The sequence below is a fragment of the Heterodontus francisci genome, chromosome 36 (genome assembly GCF_036365525.1).
Source record: "Heterodontus francisci isolate sHetFra1 chromosome 36, sHetFra1.hap1, whole genome shotgun sequence".
NCBI lineage: Eukaryota > Metazoa > Chordata > Chondrichthyes > Heterodontiformes > Heterodontidae > Heterodontus > Heterodontus francisci.
Genome location: NC_090406.1, coordinates 36,778,050 through 36,790,294, shown reverse-complemented (window position 1 = coordinate 36,790,294; position 12,245 = coordinate 36,778,050). Strand labels below are relative to the sequence as shown.

Sequence of the window (12,245 nt, the reverse complement as noted above, 5' to 3'; positions counted from 1 at the left end):
AAGATCCTGCAAATTCAGTGGCAGGACAGACGCTCCAATATCAGTGTCCTCTCTCAGATCAATATCCCCAGTATCAAAACACTGGTCATGGCTAGTTAGTTACTTTGGGCGGGTCACATTGTCCGCATGCCTGACGCAAGACTCCCAAAACAAAGCTTTCTACTCCAAGCTCTGTCATGGCAAGAGGCTACCAAGAAGGCAGAGGAAACGCTACAAGGATGTCCTTAAAGCCTCCATGAAAAAATGTGACATCTCCTGGGTAACCAGGGAAAGGGTTGGCCCACTCAAGGACAGAGATGGGAATCTATGTGTGGAGCCAGAGGAAATAGGCGAAGTGCTAAATGAGTACTTTGCATCAGTATTCACCAAAGAGAAGGACTTGGTGGATGATGAGCCTAGGGAAGGGAGTGCAGATAGTCTCAGTCATCTCATTATCAAAAAGGAGGAGGTGGTGGGTGTCTTGCAAAGCATTAAGGTAGATATGTCCCCAGGGCCTGATGGGATCTACCCTAGAATACTGAGGGAGGCAAGGGAGGAAGTTGCTGGGGCCTTGACAGAAATCTTTGCATCCTCATTGGCTACAGGTGAGGTCCCAGAGGACTGGAGAATAGCCAATGTTGTTCCTTTGTTTAAGAAGGGTGGTAAGGATAATCCAGGAAATTATAGGCCGGTGAGCCTTACGTCAGTGGTAGGGAAATTATTAGAGAGGATTATTCGGGACAGGATTTACTCCCATTTGGAAACAAACAAACTTATTAGCGAGAGACAGCATGGTTTTGTGAAGGGGAGCTCGTGTCTTATTAATTTGATTGAGTTTTTTGAGGAAGTGACGAAGATGATTGATGAAGGAAGGGCAGTGGATGTTATCTATATGGACTTCTGTAAAGCCTTTGACAAGGTCCCTCATGGCAGACTGGTACAAAAGGTGAAGTCACACGGGATCAGAGGTGAGCTGGCGAGATGGATACAGAACTGGCTCGGTCATAGAAGACAGAGGGTATCAGTGGATGGGTGTTTTTCTGAATGGAGGGATGTGACTAGCGGTGTTCCGCAGGGATCATTGCTGGGTCCTTTGCTGTTTGTAGTATATATAAATGATTTGGAGGAAAATGTAGCTGGTCTGATTAGTAAGTTTGCGGACGACACAAAGGTTGGTGGAGTTGCGGATAATGATGAGGATTGTCAGAGGATACAGCAGGATATAGATCGGTTGGAGACTTGGGCGGAGAAATGGCAGATGAAGTTTAATCCGGACAAATATGAGTTAATGCATTTTGGAAGGTCTAATGCAGGTGGGAGGTATACAGTAAATGGCAGAACCCTTAGGAGTATTGACAGGCAGAGAGATCTGGGCGTACAGGTCCACAGGTCACTGAAAGTGGCAACGCAGGTGGATAAGGTAGTCAAGAAGGCATACGGCATGCTTGCCTTCATCGGTCGGGGCATAGAGTATAAAAATTGGCAAGTCATGTTGCAGCTGTACAGAACCTTAGTTAGGCCACACTTAGAATATTGCGTGCAATTCTGGTCGCCACACTACCAGAAGGACGTGGAGGCTTTGGAGAGGGGTACAGAGGAGGTTTACCAGGATGTTGCCTGGTCTGGAGGGCATTAGCTATGAGGAGAGGTTGGAAAAACTCAGATTGTTTTCACTGGAACGACGGAGGTGGAGGGGCGACATGATAGAGGTTTACAAAGTTATGAGTGGCTTGGACAGAGTGGATAGTCAGAAGCTTTTTCCCAGGGTGGAAGAGTCAGTTACTAGGGGACATAGGTTTAAGGTGCGAGGGGAAAAGTTTAGAGGGGATGTGCGAGGCAAGTGTTTTACACAGAGGGTGGTGAGTGCCTGGAACTTGCTGCCGGGGGAGGTGGTGGAAGCAGATACGATAGCGACATTTAAGAGACATCTTGACAAATACATGAATAGGAAGGGAATAGAGGGATATGGACCCTGGAAGTGCAGAAGGTTTTAGTTTAGGCAGGCATCAAGATCGGCGCAGGCTTGGAAGGCCGAATGGCCTGTTCCTGTGCTGTACTGTTCTTTGTTCCACTGACTCGTGGAAATCTCTTCCATTTTAGGCGGTCTCAGGTAAAAGAACTGAAGAACCATCCGCGAAGGTGCCAGCCAGTTTGAACAATGTCGAAATGCCCAGACAGCAACCAAGTACAAATAGCAGAAGGAGCATTCAGAAATTTGAACATCCCATCCACTCGCCTCACCAAACCCCAACTGCGCCACCTGTGGCAGAGTGTGTGGATCCAGAATTGGACTGTTCAGTCACCTCAGGACCCACAACCCTGGAGTGGACAAAAGTCATCCTCGTTCCCGAGGTACTGCCTAAGAAGCTATAGAAGTTTGAGTCTCAAGGAGTATGCCCATTGGATAGCTGGCAAAGTATTTGACTGAACTGATGTATAGCTGAAAGTCAATGCAGGGTGGTGGTACATGGGGAAGTGTTGGTGGAGTCTGGTGTACAGGAGAGTAAAGCCCTGGCTCAAATACAAAATTAAAATACGATCCAACCACAGCCAACCCGAACCCTTTAATTTTTTTTTTGCGCCCGGCCGACCCGACACGAATATCCTTCCTCTGTTCCGGCAGCAGGCTATTCCTGTAGATGGAGTTGTGGGGAATCATGGGTAAGCCTGATCCCGTGACTTCCCGGAAGCAGCACTGTCCAGCTCGACCCGAACCGAGCCCGAATGCTGGACTCGGAATATAGACCTGACCTGACCTGACCCGAACCCGACACATGTAGTCGGGTCTAGTCGGGTTCGGGTCGGTTAGCCAGGCTTTACAGGAGAGTCCCATGATCAGTTTCAGTCAATCTGAGCAGATCAGGTAGCATATGTGGAGAGTTAATGCTGAGTGTTTCCAACATTTTGTTTTTATTTTGGGTGAATTATTACTGGAAAAAGAGATACATGATTATTAATTGCAGAACCACGGTAAGGAAATGGCTGGTTTGGAATGGTAGGCTTGATGATTTTCTTCTGCTCAAAACAGTATTGCTACCCCCAACTTCTTCTTCGACTTAGGATTCCTCCTCAAGACATTTAAAACAAAAGGTTTCTCAATATGTTGCTGATTTAATTAAAATCTGAATGCATGGTAGTTTCAAAGCTCTAACTATAGCAATTCCCACCACTCATATTGCTCCAGATTCTGTTTCTCTTTGATGTCAGTCATGAAGATGTCCAAACTTTCTAAACCAGTCATTTCCGGCTGGTTAACTGATTGGTCGAACAATCTGTCAATCAGACTTCGCCCTGTGACCAATCAGTGGAAGATGCGGTGGGCTCGACACAGTGACCAGTTTAATATTTTTTAAATCTTAGTTTTAGGCTTTAGAGAAAATCTCTTGTGAAAAATTATGTTTAAAAATAACTTTATTTAAAACAATACTGTTATTTTTGAAGCAGAGAGCTGGGAACGCTAGCCACGTGATGGACAGCAACCAATGAGCGAGGAGGTGATGGCGGCTCGTGTGGGTTCCCGCCAAATACGAGCGGCTGGCGGGAGGGGGAAGGGAAGGAGGAGCGGGAGCTGCAGTGGAGCTTGGCTGGCAACGAGGGCAAGGGAAGCAGTGCGGTGCCGAGCTGACCGTCCTGTCCCCTGCAGCACTCGGCACTGATAGAGCCGGCGGCGCTGGGGGTCGGGGAGATGTTGCAGGCCCCGAGCTCAGGACAGCAAGAGGAGGTGGCCGTGCTGACGGCGCCGAGAGGGAACCGAGGTGAGTGAGGCTCGCAACTGGCCACCAGGCCCCGGCTAAAGTAATGAGAGAGGGAAGGGAACCGGCCCGGGACTGACAAGGCAGCTAACGCATCCTGACAGGCTGAGTGATCGGGGGTGGGGGACTATGATTAGTGCCGGAGGTGGAATAAATCTTATTTCAATCTCTAAGGCTTTTTAAAAAAAAAATGAACTTTTTATTTTAAGGCGCTGACAGGAAGTTTGCCGGTGAACGGCTGTCTGTGTCCCCGACCCCTTCGCTCAGCTGCTGAGCCGTAGAAAGGCGGGAGAGGCCGAAACCCGAATTAAATGGAGCTGCATCCAGGATCAGGCAGGCAGGGCAGATAAATAGCTTATAGATGTTTATATTTCAAATAAAAGCATCCGTGTTTTGACGTTTTTATTTCATCGGTATAAATCTAGTTTAAACGTTTCAAGTGGTGTTATGAAACTTCTGACTTTTGAGACTTTTTTTTTACAGTTGATTTTTGTATGGGATTTGTAAACAAACCATGTTTTTTTTTCTCTCCGTTCTATAATGAGATTTTCACAGGTCTCATCCTCCTTCACCACCCCGCCGCCTCCCCCCCCCCCCCCAATTGTGCGGGATTTTCTTTGTTTCTTCCCCTCCCCCTTCTATGTTTCATTTGTGAACAGTGCATGAAATTGATTTTTTTCATCGAACATTACACTTAGGAATTTTTTGATGCATTAATAAGAATTTCACCTTTTACAAGGAATAAAGTTAATTCGTGCAAATTGATTGTCAAAATTGCAAGTTCTTCTTGAATAAATACATAGTATTGTGTATCCTACTGCATTGTTCTCATACGTGCAGCATTTCATTGGGGGATCTGAGCCCCTTGGAATACTTGTGCATTGAGATCACATTGAGCAACACATCAATGTGATTTATTCCATAGATTAATCCTAAAATAGTTAATTGCATTAGAGGTTCTGGTGACTCCACAATTGCAAATAATGTGTATTATGAAAGTCGAATCAGCAATGAGATGAATTTTGTTTGCACTCTACTGTAGTGGTTATTTTAAAGTTTATATGTTGTGTACATTTTTCAGGAGAAAAGCATGTGTTTGCAGACTTGCTTATTTGTGCTTGATTTACAGTTGGGCTGTGATATGCTTTTTGTAAGGGGGGGGAGGAAAGAGAGTGAATGTACCTACAGCAACAAGATGGTACTCGCTGAATGGCAGCTGCCTTGCGAATGTTGTCAAAATGGTGTATTTCAGCAGATAATTGTCGAATTGTTAGTAAAGGTTTTTTGTGATCCCCTGTCCTCCCAGGTGGGTGGACAGGCAGTGATGACCTCTGCCTCTAATTTGGTACTGGAAGATAGTGCCTATGCTATGTGAGTATCCTACCCCCTTTCAAAAATCCCTGTTTTGAGCTGCTTGATTCTTTCCTCATAGTGTTATTTAAGATTGGGACCAAAGAAATTGTCAGAATGAACTATTTTGTGGCAAAATTAATTCTGGGTTGCAGCGGTTTTTGCAAGGGTATTGGTAGCGTGCTGACGGTTGTGCAATGGAATTTTAATATCCATTTCTATAAGTTAATATTGACTTGTGGATGTTCCATGTGGGGAAGGTGTTTACAGCTGGGCTGCTAGGATCTTGTCATTCTGCTACCTTTCATAAAAGGGGAGATAAAGGGAATAAAAGGATAAAGATAAAGGGAAGATTTACCCTATATATCCGAGAAGCTAATTAAGAGAAAGGGTATTATGTATTTTAATGGCAGCTTTGGGGAAATTAAACATATCCTAACATCAATAGCTCTGCTAATTTTTCAGGTTTTGACCAGATTAACTTGTTTCTTAGATTTGTTTTTACTGTCTCAAACCACTTATGAACTATTGAAGCTTCACCCCCACCCTGCCATTACTTGTTGCTTTTCTTTACTGGTCAGCTGAGATTTAAAACTACTTATTGGAGTGCACTTCTGCCTTTTTGTCTTTGGTGGCAGCACTGGTGTGTTGGTGCAGGGCATGCTGTGCCCTTGTTCACCCAGGATAAAGTAATTTATAGGTAAGAACTATTTCTTAGTCATATACTGCTTAAGAGTCTTTCTCCCCTCCTCCGCCCCCTCCCCCAACCCCTTTTCTTATCAAGACGTTATTGCTTACCCGATAACCTGGACAGTGCACTATGATATTCAGCCTCCCTTTCACAGTACACTAGAGATTCTCAAAGAACTGACCCTGTCATCATAAACTGCAGATCAGTTGGAGAAGTCTGTGTCCAATGTTAACCCGAAAAGCTTTTGAAATGTTTGAGGCTACCAGAAGTTCAGTTCTCTAAATATCATTACATGCCTTGAGGTAATCTATGAATTAGTTCAGTTTGTTTTTGTAAAGTTTTATATTGCTGAAGCTTTTTAATCTTATCAAGTTAAGCAGCATGCGCAAGCAAGACTACTTTATAGGACACCTCAAATTATGCTTCACAAAATTTCAAGGGGCTTTTGTGCTTGTGTTATACTTGCTGGTGAACACAGCAGAGTAGTTTTTAAAGTCATTAGGCTGAAAAAATTCATGATTTACACTCAATTGAGAATTTACAAAAGCCATTGTTAAATCTGAAATCCTAGGTTTGATTCTCCAGTTAATAGAATTTCTATTGTGTACAGTGATACATTGGTCGTAATCTTCCATCAGTGTTTATCACAGTTGTGTGAATATCATTGCAATAAACATTTGGGTGTAATAACTGGAGGTTTGTGGGACTTTTGGGTAAAAATCTACTTGATACCACTCTAGACAGGGTTGAGTACAAATATTCTATGCTATGGGATTTGAGTTATACCAATGAGCTAATGCAGCTAAATTTCCAAGTTTTGTCTTTGAAAGTGCTTCTTAGAAGTCCCACTGCTTTTCTTCCTCATTGTTTGAGCACTCTTCATGGTGGGCTTCACAGCTATGTTGGCAAATGCCTGGGTAGGCTGCACACCTGAAACCTTTACTGTCGGAACTGAAGTGAGTCCATCACTGAACAGGAAAGTTGCCATTTCATAACTTTTATATTTGTTTTAAAATATATTGTGTGTATACACTCATACCTCTGTTCATGCTGGGTTACAGTTTCTGGCATCCTTGCAATTGCTGCCTATTCATATGTGAACCTGGAGAGTGATGGATGACATTACACCCAAGGTGCATTTTTACCTGATAACCACATCTGAACTTTGCATTGGGGGTTAATGTGCAGCATTCAAACAGGAGCCTTGCTGTGTTACTTTCTTGTCATTGTTGACCATGTAGTATGCAGGCAATTCTAGTGATTGCCAGTAACTTAGTCTGGACAGAGTGGTGCAGCACTTCTTTGCAGGATATTGATAAATCGTTTATTTTTTGTCAGCCATCACAAGGATTATAATGACCAATTTTCAACATGCATTCATAGTGAAATTTTTGCCTCCTAACTTTATCCAGTCTAGTCTTAGTTCAAAGTTGTCAATTCAAATGATCTGATGTAATTTCTTTCGCACTGAATTGCCACGTTGTGTTCTCTGTTAATTCAACTTTTTAACACAATAAATTTGGATTATCACTGGACTGTATTCTGGTAACTTGCAATCTAACAATTTTCTTGTATGCCTGTACATTATTTGAAGGGTTCAGTCAGGACTTTAACAATTGGTTACCAATAAGGCAATAAAATGATTGGCATAGCAGCTCAAGTGCAGCTGGCAATGCTGTCTCCAAATTTTTGAAAAGATGTGTGAGAGTATGAGAAGTTGAGCCCCATTGTGCAAGTTTATGCAATATTTTTTATATATATATATATATATATATTCGGGTTTTTTTTTTTCAGTCCAATGTCATTATTTGGGCATGGTGGTGGGAAGCAGACATACTACCAAAGCATGTTCATGCTTCTTTGGTAAGTTTCCTAGGCCTATTGCTTCCAGCAGGAAAGACTTGGCGTATATTCAAAATTCAGCTGCACCAAAATATTCCTCGTCTTGAAGACATTCAAATGTAAACTCGTAAGGTAGTTCCCAAACCCAAGTTATTGGGTATGCAGGTTAGGTATCAAGCAGTTAACCTGCTATATTGACTAGAAATTATCTTATAAAAGCAAATGCTAGAATTCTGAAATTAAAATGGAAAACACTGGTAATACTCAGCAGGTCTTGCAGCATCTGTGGAGAGAGGAACAGTTAACGTTTCAGGTCAGTGGCCCTTCATCAGAACCCTCTCTTTCCACCTGAAAGCTGAAATTGATTGTTATTTGCCTGGAATAGTACAGGAGCTGAGGATTTTCCAAATCCCTGCTTGTATGTAAGAATATTTTTTGATCTGCAGTGTCATGTCTTGTATTACAAGATTCTGAAAGGCGGTAAGATTTTACATTTTATTTTGGGCGTTTAAAGTGTGGTATTAGATTTTTTTCCCATAGAATTACAAATACTATGAGGGGAGAATGATGTAGGACATTTGCTATAGACCATTTGAGTGACATTTAGAAAGGGAAGAAGTTAACTTGTTCTGTTCTCTATTTTTTAATATAAGTTGTTTCAAAATTTGCTGTTTTTTGTGTGAATAACTTAAATTATTTTCTTTTCAGTAATGGAGGAGTACAAGATGAAAGCAGCCACTCCAGCAAAGAAACTGGTGCAAGGTAATTGTAGTTCTTGTGTATCAATATGTTGCATTTTCATGATTGATAAAATAGGTCACAACATGGTCCTTTCGGGCTTCTAAAACTTGAGCTAAATTTCAGCTGCGATAGATAGCATTATTGTCTCCCACGATTGAACTCTACCCTTATTGTTTCACTTGAATACTTTTCTGAAATAAAATCCTTTGTCAAAGTGGTGCTTTGTTTGCAAGTCTAGTTTGTAGCTTTTTAATTTCTCTTAGCCCTCTTCACACCGCCTCCACCCCCACCCCCGAGTCTCATTACTGTGTAACTTACTGCACATTCTGTGAAAATCTCTTGTCTTTACACTGATCATAAAGTTGATTTTTATACTCAGTGCCACACTGCTGATAAAGGGGCATTGCTTTTTATGAAAAACATGTTACCTCTACAGAAGGCATGGTCATAACAACATACAAATATTAAGTGGACCCAAGCATAGCAGGATGTGACTTGGGCTAACTTTCATGATTTAATAATTGAAATCCTTGACTTCTTACGACAATCGGCTGGACACAGTTGGGGCTGCTACAATTGGCCACTGTCAAGCTGCGTTCCTACATGTTAGCACTGTCCAGTATGGAAGAAAGTGCTTGTGTGGACACCAATTGAAGGCACTATAGTAATCTGTCATGGTGCTCCAGTGGTGGTCTCACCTGCTGACATTTGGTCAAAGCTCACAAGAAGAATGGCAACTTTAGGAAGTGCTGTTGGTACCTGTGGAGTTACAGATCAGCATTATTCTGAGGAATCGTAATGAATCTGGAGCCACAGAATCTTATCAATGCAAAGTTTTGCTACTGCTTAGAAATATGAAATTAATGTTTCTGTATGCAGCTATCTAAATTCTTGAATTTTTTCCCCCCCTCAATTTATTAAGAACTCAGTAGCATTTTGTGATGCTTGTAGGAGTGTGGTATGTAACTGCAGGGTGTGTGTAAGACGGAGTGGTATCTGAGTAAAAGAAATACTGCGAGATTGATCAATCTTGTATTTTCTACTTGCATTAAGAGACAGTGGAATTTGTTCGCATCATTGAAGTTTGCAGTTGATTTTGACCAATCTCTTCATTATGTAATATATGAATTGTATGAAATATGACTCAAACGGAGTTGTTCTTTGTTCATTTCTTATCTCTGCATAAGTAATTCCATGCCATTTATTTTAAGCTGCTGTATTGTTCAGTCTGTTGATTTTCTTCAGGGTGAATGCATCATATGGTATGGCATTTAGCCATGACAAGGGTTCTAGTTTGGATCCTTGGTCTCTGCTGATTTAGTTGATGTCAGTTGGTGCAGTGACAGCCAACTTCAGGATGCAGTCTGCACTGACACTCCAGTACAATACCAATGGATTGCTGCATTTTTGGAAAAGCTGTCCTATCTGCTTGCATAACTGTACTTAAAAGATTGCATTTAAAGAAGGGCAAGGAGTTTTTCTGGTGTCGAAACCAATATTGCTTCCTCTGTCATTTAAAAACAAATTAACTGCCATGTGATGACCTTGTGGCCAACACTCTGACACATTTTTCAGGCTAACTGATGAGTTTTTGGAGTGCTGCTGGTAGCTATGGAATCCATACTTGAGCATGAGTCATTAACCTTTGGATTAGAAGGGGGAAATGGGAAGAAGCAATCCTGGCTTTTTTTACGTGTTGTAAATAGTTTCTTGTTCTGAAATCTACTTAACGGTAGAAACTTTGTTTATGCTTATATTGCAGCACGATTGCCTTTCAAACGTCTCAACCCTGTACCAAAGCCAGAAAATGTAGAGACTACTGATGCCAAGCGGGCAAAAATTTCTACCAGTGCACCTGCACAGTTAGCTGCAGTCAAACTGATTGCATCTGTCGAGGATGTTGAAAATGACTGCAAAGTAAACTTGGACAGCCACACTGGAAATTCTGCAACAGTAGATGGGGATCTGGCTTCCTCCAAACTTGTTAATGGGAAAGGACCTCTTGATGATTTTGTGCATTCCATTCAGAAGAATAATCCTGCGGCTAAGATGTGCAGTAACGAGCTCCATTCCACAATTGACTTAACATGCGATTCTAGCAATGAAGTTTTGGACAGTGTAGGCACCATAGGTGCAAAAATGCTGGCTTCTGCTAAAGGTCTGAATAAGAAAACAAAAGTTGGTTCTGAAAAAAAATGTAACTGGTTGGATAGCCTGAAGCCTAGTGTAAGTAAAGAGGTGACTTCTGAAAGTTCAGCACCTGGGCAGACTAGCAGGGAAAGTGAAGCAAATCAAGGTCGAAAAATTGAAGCCAATAGCCCTATTGCGAACAGTGCGTTCAAAGGCAGAGTTCCAGTAATTGTGTTAAAAGATATAATGGCTGACAAGTCATGCTGGACTGGGAGTCTAGAGAAAGGCATAGTACAAGTGGAAGGAACTGCGTCATTTATGAATGAAAGCAGTGAGTCACCCGTCAGTTCCCTATCGAGTTCCATTTCAGCTACTGATAGCTCACCAGAAGCAAGGTCTCCAGCGGATGAAAGGAGTCCCAGAGCTGCATTTTCAACTGGAAGCAAGGTTGATATGAAACTTCTTTTTGCACATTCTGAAATTTGGGGGAGGGAAAGGGAAAGACAAGTGTGTTAGTGTCTCTACTACATTAATTTATACTATGCCTACTTGAACTGTGAAATATCAAAGTACAATTATGCATGTCTCTGGAAAAGTCATTTTGAGCTGTTTAAGATGAAATGCTACTTATGAGAGTGAGGAAAGCAATTTTATGAACAAGAGGATTATGCAGTATTGAAATCAGTTAGCTTGGTGCGTTTTGGAAGATTCCATGTTGTATGTTTTCAAAGTGACGGATAAGCCTAATATATGCACTTGAGCCTCAGATATCACCCTCTGTATTTTTATTCCCTGCCAATCCAAATTTGACGTTCACTTTTAGTTGTCTTCCACTTCCAAGAGACAAAACTGTCACTTGTTTATTGTGTTGTAATTGGCTGCAAAATAAGTTTAAGATCTTCTGTAAAAAAGCATGAAAATAACCATTCTCCTGCATTATTTCTAGCACTGCAAAATATTTTGCAATGTTAATTACTGTACCTCACCTGGATGTAATACTTTTAATTGTATAGCCTCCCTAGTCAAAAGGATGGTGCTCATGAAAATTAGACTGGCTGCCTGGGCTGGAGTGGGTGCAGTATTGTTCCATTTCATGTAAGTGAGGGAAAACTAAAACTGAAAATTCTGTAAATGCCGAGCAAATGTTGTATTTCAAAAGCGAGCAGCACTTGTGTAGCTTCTCAAATCATTAAACTAATATTGTGAGCTGTGTAATGTAAGGGCGGTGTTTTCATGGGGCGTTGGGGTACAAATTTCAGTACCCTTCCAGAGAACTCGTTTCATCGGAGTTGCTGGACTCAGAAGAATGTCTAGTTTTGTTTCTACTGTCCTGATGCCATGATCATGAGTTGTTGACTAATTATAGTTGGTGAATGATGATACTGGAGACACTTTTTTTTTACTCTGTCTTGTAATTATTTGCATATACCTCCTAACTCGACCCCCACACAGTTTTTGTGTCTATTTATATGTGTTTAAGTAAAGCCCCAATTAATGCCTTATACGTGCATATAATCAAACACGATTCACAACAGGTTGGACAGTTTCTGAAACTGGAACCTAGGTTAACCCACAAGAGTGGGGTCATTCAATCAGACTGCAGGGACCTTCAGTTTACCATTAAAATTGTCTTTACTAAGTCTTTGATGTTTATGTTGCCTGCAATCATGACTTCAATACACATGTTCAAATTTGCAAAGTTTTTTCCCCAACTGCTAGGCTCTCAAATATTCTCAGTAATCTGACTGATCTTAGAATTT

At 41.6% G+C, this 12,245-nt stretch overlaps 1 protein-coding gene across 2 annotated transcripts in view; it reads left to right on the top strand.

Moving 5' to 3' along the window:
- Nucleotides 1–3,429: 3,429 nt before the first annotated feature.
- The window catches only part of chaf1a (chromatin assembly factor 1, subunit A (p150)), a 66,403-nt gene continuing 57,587 nt past the window's right edge, over nt 3,430–12,245 (top strand). The window contains exons 1-3 of one of the 2 annotated variants that reach the window (XM_068016545.1): nt 3,430–3,734; nt 8,323–8,376; nt 10,118–10,932. In XM_068016545.1, the coding sequence (XP_067872646.1) occupies nt 3,665–3,734; nt 8,323–8,376; nt 10,118–10,932 (939 nt within the window). In that variant the 5' untranslated portion in view covers nt 3,430–3,664. The remainder of the gene's footprint in view (nt 3,735–8,322; nt 8,377–10,117; nt 10,933–12,245) is intronic. The other variant, XM_068016543.1, reaches the window with a different exon arrangement.